General features: G+C 38.6%; 1 protein-coding gene across 1 annotated transcript; it reads left to right on the plus strand.

Annotated features, from left to right (window-relative positions):
• Window positions 1–18884: 18884 nt before the first annotated feature.
• LOC140533877 (calmodulin) lies at window positions 18885–20377 on the plus strand. Its single transcript, XM_072654217.1, has one exon. The coding sequence runs from the start codon at window positions 19036–19038 to the stop codon at window positions 19483–19485; it is 450 nt and encodes a 149-aa protein (XP_072510318.1). The 5' UTR covers window positions 18885–19035; the 3' UTR covers window positions 19486–20377.
• Window positions 20378–22277: the final 1900 nt, after the last annotated feature.

The following is a 22277-nucleotide window of genomic DNA, read 5'->3' on the forward strand; positions in this document are numbered from 1 at the left end:
CCTTAGTTATCTGACTAAGCACTGATGTGGTGTTCTGTATGTGATGCTGCCCTAGTCAGACACAGTTTCCAATTTCTCAACACAAAGAGGAATGAGAAAGTGTGTGCACAGAGTTGTATTTTTTTGCTTGTTGTAACAGAATCGTGGGATGAGGTCAGGACCATAGGATGTGCTAGCAGAGACTACAGCAATAGCCAAGGAATTGTTTGGCCTTTTCATCTATAAAATTATCAGGTTCTTAATTCCTTAGAGTTTTTGGAGTCTTAGCCTGTAGAAATAGTTGCAATTAATTAACCTCTTGTGTATAATTCTTATTTGAGAGAGGTTTTAAGGGTCAGGATCCAAAAAAAGAAAAAGTCTAGTCCAACATCTTATGAATCATGTGATCTATACAGTTATGAAAACTTTTATTGTCTATCAGTTGTAGCATCCAGGGATCCCTTCTTAGAGCTGCAAGGCTGGACTGAGGCATTTCCCACAGACCTGGGTATGAACTAGAAGGACATATCTTCTGGACCCTTGCTAACAGACATGTGTACCTCAGAAACTCATGATAGCTCTCTTAGTCTCAGTCTCTTGAGTTATGTTAAAGATAATTAGTTAGGAAGAAATTTTCTACTCTCTAGGTTATCCGAGCTACAGAAAAACTCCAATTCTTTCTCTCTCATTAACATATCACTTTAGGATTCTACCAACTTTCCCTTGGGCTTCTAGCAAGGGTAGAGAAGAGTATTTCTTTGCACAGTCTCCTGCTCTGTCAGCAGCAATAGTGACCTGCCACTCAAGCACAAAATACAAAGAAGGTGCTTCCTGGATGAGCCTGAGTCTTTGTCTACATCCTGTCTCAATGCTTCTTCAGCATGTCAGAAATCAATAACTTGCAATCCTGAGTGGTAGTTGTTTTTAGTCTTGTTGACTACCTTGTGAATTTGAGTTCCTGAATATTTAAGTCAACATTAGCAGTCCCACAGGAAGTATTTCTTACAACTTCAACACTTCTCATAAAAGAAGATGATCTGAAAGAATCACCCTGAAACTAAGGGATCAAAGAGTCATGTGTCATTGGTCAGCTCATATGGACTTTGTGAGTACTTTCAGAAGTATGAGCCTAAGATAAAAGGGAGATGTTTACGCAGTAGCCCCACTTTATATGACTTTGAGGGAGATTATAATTATGGTGAAGGGTTAATGATTTATATTTTCATTATAGCATAAAAATGACAGTGCTCCACCCATGGACAGTCTCTGCCAGCATAGACATGACACCCAACAGGCTCTACAGAGCCTATTTCTCTTTCCTGGCTTTTTTCTCATGCCCTCACATTAGAAGGTTTGGTTTACTACTATCCCACCCTATCCCTACCTTGACTCTCAAGTTGGGCTAACCATGGCTACATTCACTTGGTTATAACTCAAAACTCTCACCTTCAGGGTTCTAGGGGTAACCCTGGTGCATATATAGTGTGTGTGGGTACAAGGGTGGGTATATAGTCCTATTTAAGTTATTAAGTCATTTTAGGTTGTTTTTCTTTTTGTAATAGAGGTCTGGTGCATGTGCAGAGCCTATCAATTTGCTCAACTGATACAGCCTCTTCACATGGAAGATACTGGGGAAATGGCTTCCTAGAGATTATGATGATACATAAGGAAGATGCTTTGAAGAGACTATGGGGCATGCATTCTGTAACTAGCTCCTACTTGCTAACCATGTGAGGGAGGAGAGTCTCTTTCATTTGCTCCAGAAGCATTCCAAAACCCTGTCAACTTCAGCTGCATCAGCTACCTTCAGTCTCTTTCTCTTTGCTTCTCTTCCCTTCATCCAGTGATTCCTCTCTCACAGTGTTCAGTGAGAGACTATCATCTAAGGGCCTTTTTCCTCTCTGAGGTCATTTGACTCAAGAAATGGGCTTCAGTCATTGGCCTTTTCATTCATTGATTCTAGGTGCCAGGGAGTGGCATTTCTTACTATGAGAGAGAGGATCACAGAGCCTGAAGGTTTGGATTCTGTTTGAATTTCATAGTCAATACTGCACTGATGCCCTGAAGAGAAAGCAATGACTTTTGGGAGGGACCTTCAGGATCCCAGCCTAGTGGTACTTGAGATCTAAGTTCCTCTGGTTGTATCTGGACATTAACATTATGTAGGAATTGAGCTAAGTTTTAAGACTACTCCCCTAGAGACCAAGATGACATAGGGGAAAGTACACCCCAAAAGTGTTAAGGGGAAATGTTGTACATTTGTGCTTGCTGTATCTCTGAAACAAATATATCTTTATAAAAAGCTACTGAGAGTTAAGTGGTTAAATGGAACTGGCCTCAAGAAATGGAGGAAGACAGCCAGTTGGGGCTTGGGCTAATGGCAATAGAGTAAATATTTACAAACCGCTCAGGTTACCCTGGCACCATGACAGGAGATAAAACAAACTGGGCTCTGAGAAGAAGCAAGAGCATACATGTTACATTTCCACATAACATACACATTTACATTTACTGTTGTCCTTCAATAAATTGTTACCTAGATTCTGTTCACTTTGCTCTGTATCGATTCATCAATTCCAAGGATTCTCTGAAATTATCTTTCATTATTTATTATAACCCAGTAATATCACATTGTGTTAGGGTCCCACACCCTTAGATCCTAGTTCTTCCTCCTTCCCTTTCAGGATCCTTCAGGATCAGGATGCTTATTTTGCTTGTGGCCTTCTCTCCCTGGTATTATCTTCTTTCTCAACACTCATCGACCCACTTTTTTTCCTACTAAATCTGATATATTTCTATACACCAAATTGCATGTGTTCAAACCTTTTTTCCTTTTTAGATAAGAGAGAGATTCATCTGATGCCCATTCTCCCCTTTTCCATGTTTGTTCTTTTCACATATCCCAATTATGAGAATTTAGAAGTTCCCTTTTCTTCTTGCTCCTTTATATATTATTTATTCCTCTTACCCTCCCTTCTCTTCTACCATTTCAAACCCACAGAAGAAAACCAACCCACCCCAGGATCAATATTTTCCTTATTTAATTCCCTCAATACCCTTTGAAGAACTTAATGTTCTGGAGGGACATTTATTTCTTCTCCCCTTCCCCCAAAATTAGAATGTTAACTCTCTAATATCTTCCTGAAGAAATTTAAACAGAAGAGCCCATATTTACAAAAAAGCACCTCTTTTTCGCAGCTCTTGTGGCAAAAACAAAAAACTAAACTAAAACTGGAAACTAAGGGAGTGCTTGCTTACCTGTTACAGAAAAGCTAAATAAGTTATGGCATACGAACATAATGGAACATTATTGCATCATAAAAATGATGAAATGGACATTTTCATAGGAAACTAGGAAGATCATAGATTCATGTCTCTATCCATTGGAAGAGCCCCTTCTCTATGAAAGTATACACAATGAAATCAACAGAACCAAGAGAACAATTTATATGTGACAACAAGATTATAAAGAAAAACAACCTTGAAAGTCTTTAGAACTGAGCAGTCATGGGTCAGGTCAGCCCTGGTATTTTCCTTCCTGTTAATGAATACTTGCCTAAGACAGAGACTCACTCAGTGTGCTGTAACTTCCCCAGTAACTTCCCCAGTTGGCTATGTCAAAATTCTCTATGTGTGGCCTGATGATACTTTCTCTTTACTGATTGTTCCAGACTAGTATAAGCCAGTCCCTAGGAGGTCTAGCTTATAAGTTCCAGCACACAGTCAAAGATCTTACTTAGATATTTTACAAATTGATCGCAGTTATGAATATTTTTCAAACCAGAGCACATCCATCCCATTGACCATCCAATCCAAACTCCCATTAAACAAATTGATACCAGGAGTGGAGTTGATCCTACATACTGACTGAGATGGCATTTTAGAGACAGGTACTGAGAAACAGAGATAGTCTCAGAAAGAACAGCCACTGCTAGCCTCTGTGGTTTTGGACACATATCTTTGGTGGCATGGTGTCTTTGGGGGTACCATGAACAGTTACATTCTTTTCAGGAAGCAGTTCTTCTGGAACCTAATAAAGATGAAGTACATGACCAGTCAATCTCATTTTTCTTCTACCCTTAGATTTCCATCTTACAGTGGGTGTCATCCAACAAGTTCGACATGTGCTTAGAAGACGCATCCATCATCAAATAGAAATGACATATCAGTACTTTGCCAAGTCTGGACTAAGAAGGGTCAGGCAGCTACATGAAACCATGAAGTCCTACTCCTAGAACCCCACACCAAAGGGTACCTTGCCTTAGAGATGGCCCTGAAGGAGCAAAGATAAGGTTCACTTCTCAAATAAAAAATGGCACCTTCCACCCATATCTAATGGCCAGGTAACAAGGTATCATGGCAAAAGCTGCCCTTGAGTATTTTTCCTCACCTGACCTCTTTTGCTGACTCTTGGGAGGTGGCAAATGGCCCAGTTATTTGGTCAGGCAAATAACAGTAATAGGACTGGAAACCAGTCCTTCCTAATGTGAGGAGTTGTATTTTGGAGGAAGCTCTTCAAATACCTTGTACACTGCACTCTGTACATGACTCATGTCTCTGCCCATTGGAAAGGCCCTTAGCCTACTGAGTTCCTGTGAAACAAAAAGGCACGACTTGTGAACATTGCATGATGGGTCCAAGCCTATCACTAGCTACCACAATGAATGAACAGAAGATGACAGCATCCATTCCACCCAGAATAAGGCTGCTGAGACCAGAAGGGACTAGATTACCTCAGCAATGACATGCTATCCTTGCTTCCACACCAGGGAAGAATCCCCCAAGCTCTAGGCAGACTGATTACACCTATATCTGACCTCTCTAGCAAAGCCTGAAATTCATCCTGAGTATTGTGGACACATTCACTGGCTATGGGGTCCACCTTAATTCCAAGTCAACTGTACAGGCACTTAAATCCTGCAGTTACCTCCAAATAGGTCACCTTGTCCATATTTCTACTGACAAAGAAACTACATTTACCATGAACTCTGGTGTCAGGAGGACCTGAGTTCAAACCTGGCCTCAGACACTTGACACTTACTCGCTGTGTGACCCTGGGCAAGTCACTTAACCCCAATTGCCTCACAAAAAGAAAAGTGCCTGCAACAAGTACTCTGTGGGCCACCTCCTTGCCAGCTGACTGGATTGCCTCCCCCATACCATCTTCTTCTCAAATGCCCTGAAAAGGACAATCTTCCCTAGCTAGACTCCTCAGGGACTCACTATCATTAGGATAAACTCTGTTTCCAAGAGCCCTTGTTGAGACTGACTCATGAGAACTATATTTGCATCTAACTCATCACAGCCATCCCCAGATAGACAGCTGCTTTTTCTACCTTAACCTAAGTAAGGTCTGAGGGTAGTTTAACACTCTGCAGCCACATCTTTTTAAATTCGAAGTGCAGACACTAATCTAAATGCCCTCTTTACCCACAGTCATTTTTTGGTGGTTACTGAAACTAGATCATGCCCCTATATGGGGTCACATACCTGAATGTGGGGGTAGTGAAAAATTTGGCAATAGTTAAAAGGTTTCTAAATGCACAGTGACCAAAAATTAATTCACAATCAAACATGTAATGAATCCAAGGTGTTTGTGGCAGCACTTGTCCGTGTTACATCTTCAACATCTTCAACATCTACAACTTCAATGCAGTCTTGGTTCTGAACACACATGTGCACTTTGTACTGTACTTACTGTCATGCCACACAACACCAAAGAATACTGTCAGGAACACCTCAGCTCAGATTCAAGATTGTTGTATGTTATGAATTACAATGTTTTTACTGTACATACAAAGTTTTCTGCTCTTACAGAAACATAATTTAATTATGGAAAATAAAGATGTTTAATATCTTCCCTCTATCATTCCTTAGCATGTAAGTATCAATTTATTATATTATTATATAATATATTTTATATTATACCATATTATATATATTATTACATATGATATATATATATATATTATTGCATTGGAGTCTGTATAGATGGTGCTGAAGCAACAATGTTGGATTTGTAGCAAAAGTTAAAGCTGATGGCAATGAACATATCACTTTTACTCACTGCATAATCCATCAGGAGGCACTTGTAGCCAAAAGAATATTACCAGAGTTAGATGTGATTCACAATACCATCAAAATCATTAACTTCATTAAAAGCTGAGCCCTTAACAGTCATTTGTTTTCAAACCTTTAGAAAGACATGGAGGCCTATTACAAAAGCTTATGCAAGCAGAGGTAAGGTGACTCTCAAGAGGGTGAATTTCAAACAGATTATTGAAATTGAAAGATGAAGTTGTTATATTTTTGACTGAGCAGAAATTCAGTTTTGTTCATTTTTTTCATAATGACTTTCAGTTTTCAAAACTGTGTTGTCAGATTTTTTTGAAAAACTCTGTGATTTAGACATGTCACTCCAAGGAAAAAATTGCAACATATTTATGTTAAAAGATAAAATTTAAAGTTAGCATATGGAAGAATAGGATGGAAAATGGTTCTTTAGAAATGTTTACAGCTACAGATTTTATAACTGAAAATATATTTATAACTGAAAATATAAAATAATTAATTATAACTGATTTTATAACTGAAAATAACCTTCCCAAAGATTTAATTGGAAGAGTTATAACTGATTATCTGCAGTGCCTAGAGACACAGTTTCAGAAATACTCCCCTTCAAATTTTGATACTAAATAATTAAGTTGAGTTCATAAACCATATTTAATAGAAATAAAAAATTTCAGTCATCTGTTATTAAAAGTTCAAGAAGAATTTGCTGAGTTATCAAGCCTGAATTTCCTAAAACATCATTAAATGAATTTGGCCTGGGATTAGGACAGAATTTTTAACAATTTCTGAAATGGCCCTAAGCATACTTCTACCATTTTGTACTATTTATTTATGTGAAGCAGCATTCTCAGCATTGATGATTATAATCAATTATAAATCAAAATATAGAGCAACTCTTAAAAATGTTGAAAATATTCTACATCCTGTAGTATCAAATATTATGTCGAGATTTAATTCTTTATGCAAAAATAAACACATCCATTTCATTAGTATGCAAATTTGCTTCTGTCATTAATAAATAAAAAATAATTAACAAATGTGTATACCAAAGAATTGTTTTAAAATAAATTTATTATTTGTTACCAGTAAATGTTTGATTTGTATACCTATTGTATATACCTGTATAACCAGGGTTGTGTAGAAATTTCTCAGGCAAAAAAGGAAAAAGTGGAAAAAGTTTAAGAAGCCCTGCCCTAGAGGACCATTCCTCTATATCCATCTCCCTCTCCAGAACCATGCCTACCTTCTGACACAGGTTACTCAACCAGGGATGCCTATAATATACATTCAATTTATAGCTCAGACAAACTGCACCATAGAAATTCTCTCCATAGAACAAGGAGGGCTGCTATAGTAGGAGAAAAGTAATAGATACGTCCTCACAGAAGTAATTGCCCGGGGACCTAGGAATATAGTCTATGTTGTAGAAGAGGGTGAAAGCCCCTGTAAATTGATAGGAAAGGAATATTGGACCCTGGACCAAAAGTAAGTGTTAGTGTTAGTGAGGACCCATAATGATATCTCTGTTCACCAAAAAGACTAATGTATACCAGCAAAGACACCATCATGTTTCCTACTGTTTGCAGTAAAAACCCCCTGGTTTTTTTCTGGTCTGTGATCATTACTCTCCTGTTCCTCCTAAAAACCTTTCTCCTTGCCCTTTCCACTACCAAAGGTACAACCTCAAGGGAGGGGGTGACCCAGACAAAGGCCAAGGCCCATAGCATCATCATTGTTGCTAACAAACCAACATACAAGGCTACAACAGGGGATCTTGCCCACTATGGGTACTCATTTCAAAGACAACAAGGTCACCTTTACTATTGTCAAAATTCAACTGAGCTCTTTTTCTGGTGGCAAAGAAATGGAAATGCCCATCGATTGGGGAATAGCTGAGCAAGTTGTGGTATATGAAATAATGAGCATGCAGATTTCAGAAAAACCTGGAAAGACTTACATGAACTGATGCTGAGTGAAGTGAGCAGAACCAGGGGAACATTGTACACAGTAATAGCAACACTGTGAGATGACCAACTCTGATAGGCTTAGTTCTTCTCAGTAATATAATTATTCAAGACAAATGCAAAAGATTCATGATGGAAAATGCTATCCACATTCAAAGAACTATGGAGTCTGAATGCAGATCAATGCATACTATTTTCACTTTGAGAGGAGGGTTTCTTTTTGTGGTTTTTCCCTTTTGCTCTGTTTCTTCTTACAATGACTAATATGGAAATATGTTTACTATGATGCAAGTAATCACTTGACATCTCAAGGACGGGATAGGAAAGGAAAGGAGGAAGAAAAATCTGGACCTTGAAATCTAATAAAAAATGAATGTTGAAAACTATCTTTACATGTAACTGGAGAAAATAAAATACTATTTATAAAAATACATTTATTTAGGCATCAGGGTATTCATGGACACAAATGAAAAAGACTTACAAATCCATATAAGTATAAAGAATTAAGTGTTGTGAACTTTGTTCTCCGACAAATGAAAAATACATACAAATCCTTATAAGTATAAAGAATTGTGTTGTGAACTTTGTTCTCCTTCAAGTATGAAAAACAAAAACATGAATTATTAAAATGAAAAGAAAAGAAAAAAACTCAGCTGGGTACTTGAACAATATGACTGGCAAATGAGGAGCCTTTCTTTTCTCATCAGTGGTAACTGCTGCTTGTACTGGTATGCTACCAACCCAGATTATGTGAACAAGGAAGAGGTTTCCCTGACTGCACAAGTGTATCTCTCTCCAGACACTAATTACAACAAGGTTACCCTCCCCTGCTCATGGCAGATAGAGTGCCAGGCCTGGAGTCAGGAAGACTACTGTGCCTCCAAGGCTACTTGCATGCTTGCCCAGTAGGATTAAGCCGGGTGCAGGGGGTCAAATGTATTCTATCTTCCTGAGTAATAATCCTTTACTACCAAACCCTCCAGTGTTTAGTGTGTCCTTCCACTCTGAATCCCTCTGAATGAGAACTCTGATCAATTACATGACAAATCATAAATTCAGGCCATCAAAGATGAAGCATACAACCCATCTTCTAGTAGAGAGATGATGCATATAAAGCACAGAATGAGACATATGTTTTTTTGACATAGATGTGAAAATTTATTCTGTTTGACTACACATATTTGTTGTTTTTCTTTTTTAAAAAAAATTCATTAGGAGGGTGGAGAAGTCAAAAGGAGATGAAATAAATTCTTGTTAATGAGAAAACAAATATCAAAATTAAATTTGGGAGAGTAGGGGATTTTAGCATTACATCATCATATAACCCCTTCCAATACCTCAAATAGATTTACCTTTCCAGGTTTCTTTGGATTCTTTTCTTTACATGTCAAAGTTTCTACTCAGCTCTGTTTTTTTTTTTTATCAGAAATGCTTAGAAAGTTTTCTCTCCTATTAAAGATCGATCTTTCACCCCTTTAGTATTATTCTCAGCTTTTTAGCATAAGTTATTCTTGGTTATAAGCCTATTTCTTTTGTTTTTTATTTATTTCAATATCTGTTCTCATTTAAAGTGGATGCTGCCAAGTTTTATGTGATCTTTACTGTGGTTTCTTGGTATTTGAACTACTTCTTTATTGATACTTACCATATGTTTTTTTTTTTCTTTTGAAATGTTAGCTCTGGATTTTGGCCATTCCTGAGAATTTTCTTTGGCCATTCCTAAGCTTTGGACATCTGTGTATGTAAACATTTGACACCAGAAGTTTTGCGATTGGTTCCTTTCATGGATTTTGACTTCTATGAAGTTGGGAGTGTTTCAAGTTTCAAGTTGTAGTTATTTTCTGCTGTATCTAGCTCAGAGGATATAATAACCTTACAATTATTAATTCACCACTGGATCCAAAGAGAACTGTGATATTGCTCCCTTTCCACTAAGCGACCCCTTTGCTTTGAACCCAAAAAGATTCAGTACTGGAGTATCCTGACTACCTAAAAGAAGGGTCAGATTGCCTTTCTCACACTCCTTTATTTGTTACACCATCACCACCACCCTAGTACACCATGGAAAAATTACTTAACATTTAAACTTGAGGTCATGCCTAGAATTTCCTTAAAGGGGAAATAGAAAGATACTCAATGTCAATGAAAATTAGACATGAGACATGTCTCATTTCTACTACACAAAAGAAAAATATAATAGGCTTTTACCAGCACACATTGACAGAAATATTTAAAATAGGACTCAGTAACTTACAACTACTATTAAACTCAATTATTCATAGTATGACATTGACAGAAACTTAACAGTAATAATTATAGCACCCAGGAAGGTGAGGTGCTAAAAATCTCACCAGGAAGAAAGTTTGAAGTTTAGCTAGATATTACATAGTTTTAAGGAATAGAGAGATCTTTGGGGAACCTGAAAAATTTTATGGCTAATGATACAAGAGGAGTGAACTTGCTTAGAGGCAATGGAAGCAACAGAGGTGATGTGTATCTTTAAATAAGAGACTGATTGTAGAAGGCTAGGGTTGGGATCCACTGATCATCCTGCCCCACTTAAAAGTAATTAACTTTGTTAGTCAAGAATACTTCTGGATTCAATCAGTCAATCAAAACTGAGTATGAATAGAATATGTATCCCTTTTTTAGTCATGGTACATAAAAAGAAGAAACTTTCTGAGTACCTGATGGATATTCTGAACATATGAAAGAAGTGGTGAAGGAGTAGGATTACACCCAGTTGAGTCACAAAGAACCCAGTAATTCACTGGCCACCACTAAAAGAAGCAAAAGGTGGTATGACAGAGGCAGAGAAGAGAAATACTGAGGTTATCTATCAGCCATACAAGGCATCTTAGAGCTAATGTAGCCAATATATCCACTTGGTAGTGTACTTTCCAGGGATGTACACATTGATAATGAAAACTGACACATACATTACCAGAGTTAACTCAGTGTTTGGGAGGCTCTGAAGGAAAGTATGGCAGATAAGAGGTATTAGACTGACTGCCAAATTGAAGGTGTACAGAGCCATGGTGCTGATTTCATTGTTGCATGACTGTGAAAGCTGGATGGTATATAGGTGTCATACCAGGAAACTGAATCACTTCCATTTGAATTATTTTGGGAACATTCTGAAGATCACCTGGCAGGATAAGGTACTAGACACTGTGGTCCTTACTTGAACTAAACTGCCAAACTCAACTCCAATGGGTTGGCCATATTGTTCAAATGGAAAATGTACACTTCCCAAAAAGACTGTGTTATGGAGAACTCACACAGGGCAAGAATTCACATGATAGTCAGAGGAAGCTATACAAGGACATTCTCAAGGTGTCTCTTAAGAACTTTGGAATTTATTGAGGAGGGTAGAACCAAGATAGCAGAGTAGAAGCAGAGACTTGCTGTAGCTCTAGTCCAGCCAAATTTCTGTAAAAAATGACTCTAAACAAATTCTGGAGTTGCAGAACCCACAGACTGACAGAGTGAAGCAAGTCTCCAGCCCAAGATAACCTGGAAGATCGACCAGAAATGTCTATCCCTGTGCACTGGGAGAAGAGTGCAATCCAGCATGGGCCATGCTAGGACAGAAGGGACCTGAGCAGGCCTGGGGAGGGGGAAGGGGGACCGAGTCTTTGGCACCTGTGATAGTTTCTAGACTTCACAACCCCAAAATGTCAAGAACAAATGGGGAGGTCAGTGGAAACAACCTGTCAGACCTATGTAAAAGAGTTGCATGGTCTAGCTGTAGTCTCCAGGGTGGCAGAGGGGGTGGAGGGACATGTGGAAGCCACAGTAGCAGCAGGGGCAGCAGTATCAGCTGTTTCTAGAGCTTTAGTCACACAGACTGTGGGAGGATCAAACAGCTGACAGTATACTCCCCACCCCCACTGGAAGCAGAGAACTACCTTGACAAAGAGCTCAAAAGTCATGTAAATGACTGAGGAAATTAGCAAAAACTGGAAAAAGAATTAGACTATAGAATCTTACTTTGGTGACAAAGAAGACCAAAATATACAAACAGAAGAAGACAACAAAGTCAAAGCTCCTACATCCAAGCCTCCAAGAAAAATATTAATTGGTCTCAGTCCATAGAAGTGCTCTAAAAGGATTTTGAAAATCAAGTAAGAGAAGTAGAGCAAAAATTGGGAATAGAAATGAGAGTGATGCAAGAAAATCATGAAAAATGAGTCAACTGCTTGCTAAAGGGGACCCAAAAAATTCAGAAGAAAATAACACCTTAAAAATAAACTAACCCAAATGGGAATAGAGATCCAAAAAGTCAATGAAGAGAAGAATGCCTTAAAAAGCAGAATTGGCCAGATGGAAAAGGAAGTCCAAAAGCACGCTGGAGAAAATGATTCCTTAAAGATTAGAATGAAACAGATGAAAACTAATGACTATGAAAAAATCAAGAAATTATAAAACAAAACCAAAGAAATGAAAAAACAGCAGACAATGTGAAATATTTCATTGGAAAAACAACTGACCTGGAAAATAGATCCAGGAGAGACAATTTAAAAATTATTGGACTACCTGAAACCCATTATCAAAAAAAGAGCCTAGACATCATCTTTCAATAAATTATCAAGGAAAACTACTCTGATATTCAATAACCAGAGAGTCAAATAGATATTGAAAGAATCCACTGATTACTTCCTGAAAGAGATTCCAAACAGAAAACTCCTAGGAATATTGTAGCCAAATGCCAGAGTTCCCTGGTCAAGGAAAAAATATAGCAAGCAGCCAGAAAGAAACACTTAGTATTGTGGAAACACAATCAGGATAACACAAGATCCAGCAGCTTCTACATTAAGGGATAGGAGGGCTTGGAATATGATATTCTAGAAGTCAAAGGAGCTAGGATTAAAATCAACAATCACCTACCCAGCAAAACTGAATATAATGCTTCAGGGGAAAAAATGGTCATTCAATGAAATAGAGAACTTTCAAGCATTCTTCATGAAAAAACCAGAGCTCAATAGAAAATTTGACTCTCAAACCCAAGAATCAAGAGAACCATTAAAAGGTAAATGGGAAAGAGAAATCATAAGGGACTTACTAAAGTTGAACTATTTACATTCCTACATGGAAAGATAATATTTGTAACTCTTGAAACTTTGCTCAATATTAGAGTAGTTTGAGGGATTGTATACATATAGACATAGGGCAGAGGGTGAGTTGAATATGAAGGGATGGTATCTGAAAAAACAAAATTAAGGAGTGAGAGAGGAATATATTGGGAGGAGAAAGGGAGAAATAGAATGGGGTAAATTATTTCTTACATAAAAGAGGCAAGAAAAAGTTTTTTCAATGGAAGGGAAGAGGGGGGAGGTGAGAGGAAAAGAGTGAACTTTACTCTCATCAGATTTGATTTAAGGAGAGAATAATATGCACACTCAATTTGGTATGAAAGTCTATCTTACACTACAGGAAAGTAGCGGAGAAGGGGATAAGCAGGGTGGGAGGGGGATGATGGAAGGGAGGGCAAATGGGAGGAGGGAACAATTAGAAGTAAACACTCTTGGGAATGGACAAGGTCAAAAGAGAGAATAGAAGAAACGGGGGGCAGGATAGGATGGAGGGAAATATAGTTAGTCCTATACAACCTATTATGGAAGTTATTTGCAAAACTATACATATATAGCCTATATTGAATTGCTTGCCTTCTCAGTGGGGATGGGGAGGGAGGGAGGAAGGAAGAGAAGATGGAACTCAAAATTTTAGGAACAAATGTTGAGAATTGTTTCCATGTACAACTGAGAAATAAGAAATACAGGTAATGGAGTATAGAAATTTATTTTGCCCTACAGGACAAGAGAGAAGATGGGGATAAGGGAAGGGAGTAGTGTTAGAAGAGAGGGCACATTGGTGGAAGGGGCAATCAGAATGCATGGCATTTTGGGGTGGGGTGAGGGGAGAGATGGGGAGAAAATTTGGAACTCAAAATTTTGTGGAAGTGAATGTTGAAAACTTAAAATAAATTAAAAAAACAAAATCTATCTTACACTACAGGTAAGTAGGGGGAAGGAGATAAGTGGTAGGTGGGGGAAATGATGGAAGGGAGGGCAAGTATAAGGAGGGGATAATTAGGGGTAAGCACTTTTGAGGAGGGACAGGGTTAAGAGAAAGAGTAGAATAAATGGGGGACATGTTAGGATGGAGGAAAATATAGTTAGTCTTTCACATCATGACTGTTATGGAGGTGTTTTGCATGACTATACATGTATAATATATGTTGAATTGCTTGCCTTCTCAGTGGGGATGGTTGGGGAGGAAGGAAAGGAGAGAAGTTGGAACTCAAGGTTTTAAAGACAAATGTTAAAAATTGTTTTTAAATGCAACTGGTAAGAAAGACATAAAGGCAATGGGGTATAGAAATCTATCTTGCCCTCTGGAAAATGGAGGGGAAGGAGATGAGAGAAGGGAGAGATGTGATAGAAGGGAGGATTGATTGGGGGAAGGGGTAATCAGAATGTGTGATGTCTTAAGGGTGGGCAGGGCGGAGAGATGGGAAAAAAATTTGAAACTCAAAATCTTGTGAAAGTGAATGTTGAAACTAAAAATAAATTAATTAATGTTTTAAAATAAAATAAATAGTTTTAAAAAGAACTTTGGAATTAATTGGGTGACATGGAAGACACTGGCACAAGACAGCTCAGCATGGTATATCCACATCAGAGAAGGTACTGTGATCTATGAGCAAAGTAGAATTGAAACAGCTCAAAGGAAATGCAGGATGTGCAAACTTAGACTATCCCCCTCAAATATTCACATGGACTATTTGTGCTCAACCTGTGGTAGAGCATTCCAAGCTCATATTGCTCTGATCAGTCACAGTCAGACACATTGAAACTTGATTCTAGTGTAGTGACGCCATTTTGGTCCTCTTCGAGAACAAAAGACAACCACCAACTTGATCATTCCTTAATCCTCTTTGATCCAGCTCCTTCTTCAAATTTCTCTCCCAGAATCCAGAATTAGAAATAGCACTTGGAAATAGGTCTCCTTCAAATATTCCTCTCCCAATGTCAACTTCACGTCCTCTCTACTTATCTAAATCTGTCTCAATCATCTATACAATTTTCTTTTCCTTAATCAATTAACCAACAAAGCATATAAGTGCCTTTTACGGAAAAGCACTAGGGATACAAAGACAAAAACAAACAAACAATCCTTGCTCTCAAAGAGCTTATATTCTCTCAGGGAAGATAATATGCGCAAATTAAGCATGCACAGAATAAATGTGTACAAAACAAGTACTTTCAAAACTAATAGTTAAATATTAGATAAGTGACAAGGGAGAGTACCAACAATTGATTTAGGAGCAGGAAAAGTGTAGGAAATGGTGCTTTTGGTTGTATCTTGAAGAAAGTTAAAGGTTCTGTGAGGTAGAAGTGAGGAGAAAGTACCTTCTAGGTATTGTGGATGGTCAGGGTAAAGATTTGGAAAGAAGAGATGGATGTTTATGTGTGAGAAACAGATAGAAGTACAGTCCGGCCAAACTTAAGTGCCAGGTGGGAAACCTGTTCTAGCGTGTAAGAAAGGCAGTAATGTATAATAAGACTGAAAAGACAGGTGAGAGTTAAGTTTTGTGGAACTTTAAAGGCCAAACAAAAGTATACATTTTGTCATAGAGGCTAACAGGCAGCTATTCAAGTTTACTGAGTAGCAGAGTGGCAAAGCTGTACCCATGAAACACCATCATGGCAACTGTGGGGAAGATGGAATAAGGAGGGACGTCCAGTCAAGAGGTAACATGGGAATGAACTGAAGAGGTGGCTACATGAGAGGAAAAGAAAGGTTTGAGTAGAAAAGGTGTAGCAGCGGTCCCAATGGAAAGATCCAGCAACTGATTAGACAAATGGAATGTGAGAGAATGAAGATCCAACAATAATGCTGAGGTTATGAACCTAGAAGACTAAGAAAAAAAAATATTTATATAGCATCTACTACGTGCCAGAAATTGTAAGTGCTTTACAAATATCTCATCTGATCTCACAACAACTCTGGGAGTCACGTGATGTTATTATCTCCATTTTACAGGTAAAGAAACTGAGGCAAAGAGAGGTTAAGTAATTTGCCAAGGGCTACGTAACAAGTAAGAGTTTGAAGCTTGATTTGAACTCAGGTTGTCCTGGTTCCAAGCCCAGGGAGTGCTCTATCTACTGCAACATCTAGCTCAACTGAAATAAGGAAAACAGTTAAATAAATTGTTCTTTCTTGTACAGAAGTTGGAAGTATTACATACCTGACCAACAAGGAAGAATGGGAAATATTAACTGTGTGAAAGTATCATGGAGTATAGAACCATGGATATACTATAATCTTTTTATTATCTACATATATTTGTTCAATATTTTTATGCTGTTTTTGAAATCCTGAGCATGTCTTGTATAAGTGTTTTTCACCTTAAATTGTAAGCTACTGAAGGGGTAGGCCTCTGTTTACCTAAATTATCATTATTTCCTGAATTATTATTATTATTATTTCCTGGAACAAGTACTATGCATTGCCAAGATATCTGTGACATGTCATGAGTAAGTTAGGCTTCCTCATTCTTCTTGACCAATTTGTTACCAGAAAGGTAGTCATGAAAAGAAGGTAAAGTCCAACTGTGTATGCATGCATAATAAATGTATGTATATACGTACATGTCATAATGTGCATGCATAATGTTAGTCAGGCAAGGAAAAGATGAACAAATACATCTGGATGGGCAAATGACTTAAATGGTTAACAAAGAAGCAAGTAGAATGCTGAACTAGGGTTCACATTCAGTCTTGAATGTTTACTAACTGGGATCATTAACTTCTCTGAGCCTCAGTTTCCTTATCTGTATAATGGTCATAACAATGTCTGGTTTACCTTCATAGAGTCGTTATGAGGACAAAATGAAATAATTTGTAGGAAGCACTTTGTGAACGTTAAGGTGTTACAGATTGTTGGTCAGTCACGTCTGACTCTTCATGACCCCATGGACCATATTGTCCACAAGGTTTTCTTGGCAAAAGTACTGGAGTGGTTTGCCATTTCCTTTTCCCAGAAGATTAAGGCAAACAGAGGGTAAGAGACTTGCCCAGGGTCTGCTAGGTGTCTAAGGCTGGATTTGAACTCAGGTCTTCCTCATTCCAGGTCCACAGTTCTATCCACTGAGTCATCTAGCTGCCTGAAGATGCTACATAATGGTCCATTATTATCATTAGTGATGACACATGGGTAAGAGGGAAGAAACTGTCCCTTTCTACCTCCCCATATCATTAATGGGGTGTTGCTAAGGCAAATTCATAGATATATACTGAACAAGACTTGAAAAGAAGAGCACCTAAAATGGCATACGTTTACCACCATCTTTTGTGACAATGAAGAAATCTAGGTGTTGTCCCCCTAAGTTCCTTATCCTAAATATGATCTTAGCTTCCTAATATTACTTAACTCCAGACTCCCAGGAGAAAAATAAAGCACTAAGGATTTTGGCTTCAGGGTTTTTATCTTCAAAATGAAACAAAAATGCAGCAGGATCAGATTTCTTTATGTTTCTGTGGGGCCTTTGGTAAGGTACCCTGGGTGTCAGGCGATCATTATCATTGCTTAAATTTCCTTCCAGTAACCAACCCATGCTCCATATTAAAGGTAGGATCGTAGATTTAAAGTTAGATAGGACCTCAGAGGTCATCTAGTCTAATCAATCTTTCATTTTACAGTGATTTGCCCAAAGTCCCTTGGGCCATATGACAGAGATGGCATTCCAATTCTCTAGGACATGCATTCTTCAGCTTTTTGTGTCATGGACTTCTTTGGCAGTGTGGCGAAGCCTGGGGACTCCTCAGAATAATGTTTTAAATGCATAAAATGAAATACACAGGATTGTAAAGGAAGATCATTATATCAAAATACAATTGTCAAATATATATATATGTATATAGTGTGTGTGTGTGTGTGTGTGTGTGTGTGTGTGTGTGTGTAATATATTTAAAGTTCACGTACTGCAGGTTAAATAAAAACCGCAGCTCAAGGGTTTCATAAACCTAGTAAGTATGTGGACCTGGCCCCTTCTTTCCCATTTATTCCTATAGCCCACTTTAGGGCCAAATAGGGTCAGAGAAAAGAAGTGAAATATTTAGCAGTCCATCTTTCTGCTAGATTGACTAAAATGGTTTCCAGGATTGGAATCTATACAATTATCTATGACATTTATCCTGATGATCTAGAATAATGAGGAAATAACTGTGTTTCTTCTTTTAAATACCAGTTCCTCTCTATATACTTTATTAAATTCAGACTGGTGGTAAGAATGCTGGGAGAGTGGTATGGAGCGTAAACTATCTTCTCCTCCATGACTAAGGGAAAACTTAACTAATATCCTCATGGACTCAAAAGAAAAGAACAGAAACTGAGGCCGGTGTTACCACCTTGTTGAAAAGATTCAGAATTTCAACATCCAGATATCTGAGTCCAGATTATTTCAGAAGGGGATCTGGCTCTGGTGGCCAGTGATCCAAGTGTTTCATTTTCTCCATCTAGAAAATGGAGATATGAATTTCACCCAGAAATTCTATAGATGGAGATAGGTCTGCAAAGTTCCTGAAACTCTTTTACCAAGAGGCGTGACCCACATGAAGGGTATTATTAGTGGCTCATAGCTCTTTCTGATCCTATTGTGGAAATCTGACTGCCTTTTTACATACAGAGGGTGTTGGCATAGTCAGTTTGCTTAGTAGACAAACTTTGTTTCAGTTCAATGACTCTTGTCTAAACAGGATCTTCTCCCCCAGGCAACCACAAAGGGTGGTGGAGTCTCTCAGTGACTGCCCTGATTTGAGCTAAACCAATAGTGAGGTAGAATGCTCTATCTTCATAAGTGCCAGCACTTCATGCAAGGACTAGAAAACCAGACAGTCAGGTTGCTGCTCCAGTTCTCCATTCATTCCAAAGAACTTAGGAAGTGAGAACAGTCTGTGGCCAGCAGCTGGTCAAGTCATTAGAGCTTGGGCAAACACAGAAGTCAACTCACAGGATGGCCGACCTGTTCTCAGAGGAGCAGATAGCTGAATTCAAAGAGGCTTTCAGCCTTTTTGATAAGGATTCTGATGGCAGCATCACTACTAAGGAACTGGGCACTGTCATGAGATCTCTAGGCCAGAACCCCACGGAAGCTGAGCTGAAGAACATGATTGGAGAGATTGATACTGATGGTAATGGTACCATTGATTTCCCTGAGTTCTTGAGCATGATGGCAAGGAAGATGAAGGACACAGACAGCGAGGAGGAGATCCGGGAGGCTTTCCGAGTGTTTGACAAGGATGGCAATGGCTTTGTCAGTGCAGCTGAGCTAAGGCATGTGATGACCAAGCTTGGGGAAAAGCTGACAGATGAAGAAGTAGATGAGATGATCCGGGAAGCTGATGTTGATGGCGATGGCCAGGTGAACTATGAGGAATTTGTCCGCATGCTTATCACTAAGTAGGGAGGATGGGGAGAACAGAACTCCAATCCTGACTCAAATAGCTTTCTTTAACTTCACATTGTTCTCTTAACTTTCTGATGGAGGGTAGAGGGAGGAGAGAGAATGTTTTTTCTTGCTGTTTCAAAAATTTTGTACATCCCAACAATTCCTCCTCCACCCCTCCACGCTGGATTCTCTCCTCATGAGCTGACATTATGGTACTACTTTTTTCCTCTACCAAATTGGCAGAATGTCATATACTTTTTTTTCCATTGGGCTCTCCTGTCTGTTCAAAATAAAACAGAGACTCCCAACATGCAGCAATCAGCAAGAAGTCAACTATCCCTTTACAATGACTTAAACACACAGGAGTTGAAATGGAGATAGTGTCATTCTTTGAAGACAAGATGCTGAGGTTCAAGAAGGTCCTTATAAACTCTGTGGCCCACTGAGTAAAGTTGAAAATCTATTCCATTTTGGATATGATTTTTGAAGGGCATACTAAATCATCATATAGGATAGAACAGATGACATCAGCCCATACCTGAATTCCTATTCTTTCTACAATCCATGAGAACAGTATACTCCTTTGCTTGAAGACCACCTGCAGCTACAAATGGAGTGGGGGTGGTGGTAATTGATATTCAGGAGGTTGAGAGAAACATGGTTCCTGCCGGAAAAGAAGGTGAAGGTGGGAACTCTGGGTAATTGTGTGCAGGCCTCCTCTCCAACTGTAATTGCTTCTCGCACCCGTCTGCCTGGAAAAACATCATTGACTCAGTGGTGGGGGAGAGGGGAGAATCCTGGGTATAGTTGTGATGATATGTCTGTATTGTCTTGATGGAGGAGGGATGTTTAAATGAAAGGGATTTGGGGAAAGCTGAAGGAAATAAATGAGAAAATCATTTTCCTATTTGATTTTATTATTCCGGATTTCCTTAGAATGAGAGATATTAGGACCTTAAGGCTTTAGACCTCAACTTTAGAGCCTCTCCCATTATTCCTTTTATTGCTAAATATGAGAAGGGATGAAGTAAGTGTGTTTTGGGTCTGAGATGTTTTGTAAACCATGAAGTACTATATAAGTGCAAGCTAATAATCATTCTCATCATCTTTGGAGGTAAGAACACTAGGTTTGTGTCCTGTCTCTTCTATATACAGTGGTGTGATCACAGGCATTTGCCACTCAGGGCCTCCAGACAACTCTGTAAGACCAGTAGAGGCAGTTTCCATACCAGTGGTTCCTTACACAGATGAAACTGCAGATTCACTATCAGTTGTCCAACTCTGCACTGAAAAATTAGAGAGCAAATCGCATCTTAAACTATATTATTCCTAGAGAGCTGACAAGTAGGGTAGAATGGGACTAAATCGTTGAAAAGTTTTCTTTTACTACCCCACCCTCTCTTTGTAATATTATCTTAGAGATAAGATGAAAATGAATGGATTAGAGAGGAATGGAATGCATTTTCTGCCTGTGCGTTTGGCAGCTAAGCACTTGAGATCACTCCATTCACAGCTCCAGCAACTCATTAATATTTAATACTGTTCAAAGCTAAAAAGAAATCTTAAAGCTCAACTGGTCCAACACCATTTTTGGATAGAGAATCTGAGGCCCAGAGATGGAAATGAATGCCCAAGAGTCTCATCACCAGGTAGTGGTAGAGTTGGAATTTGAACAAGAAAAGGAAAGTATGTTACACGGGAATTAGTGAAGTATAATGGATACAGCAGAGGCCTGAAAGTTGAGATATTTGCATTCCAGGCCTAGCTCTGGGTTAGTTTGAGAAAATTATTTAGCCTCTCGGGGGGTCAGTTTCATCATCTGTAAAAATTAGTGGAGAGGAAGGAAGGAGGGGTGAGAGCAGCTCTTCATTTTCTAATAGTCAGTGTTTGGACCTAATGACAGGACAACAAAAAAAGAAGCGGGGGAGAGGGAAGCAGTGACACCCTCAGGAAATTTCTTATTCTCAATTTTTCAACAAATCTGAAAGGGAAACATTAAATGAAAATTAAATCAATTAGCCTTTTCCTTTTTTCCAGACAGTAGAACTTGGAAATACTCCTAATGAACAGTGTTGGAAGGAAAATTCTCATTTGGGTTTTCACCCTGATTAATGAGCCAAAACTCAGTACAAAGACAATTAAAAGGATGTTATTATAAATATATCAAGGTAGCAATATATCAGGCTGATCACTAAAGATCAGAGACAGCTTCAAGGTGGGGCAGCTTTTGTGGGCAACTTTAAGACATTCCAGATAGATCCACCTTGGCCCTTGAATCTCAGCTCCTACCCAAGTTAGCAAGAATGTGACAATTCTCAGGTAGAGGTGCATGACAAAGAGCTGGTGATACAAAAAGCCCTTAGAGTCTCCTTCCCCACCAGAGCCTCCTCCAACACTGGTTGATAAGCTGGGCTGGGAACAAAGGGTAACTGAGTCAAGGTAACTTTCAGCAACAGCATAGCAAACTATCTCCCTATTCCTCTTCTGCACCCCTCTCCCACCCCCACTTCCCACTTCCCCTTGTAATATTTTGAATTGTCAGGGAGTATTTTTTCATATTACAAATACTAGTGTCATAATATTATTCCATATGGGGATACATATGGATTGTAAGATCACACCAATAACTTCAGAGATTTAGAAATGAGTTGCAGCCACACCTAGAGATCAGAAGATTAACCATCTTCGCCAGGGGGGTAATGGGTAACAAATGCATTACTCAGTGTTTTGAGCGACATTTTCCAAATGTTTTACACAGGAGAAAATGTAAGGAGGAAAACAGAGGAACTATACCTCATGAAATACAG

The sequence above is a fragment of the Notamacropus eugenii genome, chromosome 3 (assembly GCF_028372415.1).
Source record: "Notamacropus eugenii isolate mMacEug1 chromosome 3, mMacEug1.pri_v2, whole genome shotgun sequence".
Taxonomy (NCBI): Eukaryota; Metazoa; Chordata; class Mammalia; order Diprotodontia; family Macropodidae; genus Notamacropus; species Notamacropus eugenii.

Excerpts from the sequence above, each read along its gene's own strand:
- LOC140533877 (XM_072654217.1), top strand. The coding sequence starts at position 19,036 with ATGGCCGACCTGTTCTCAGAGGAGCAGATAGCTGAATTCAAAGAGGCT.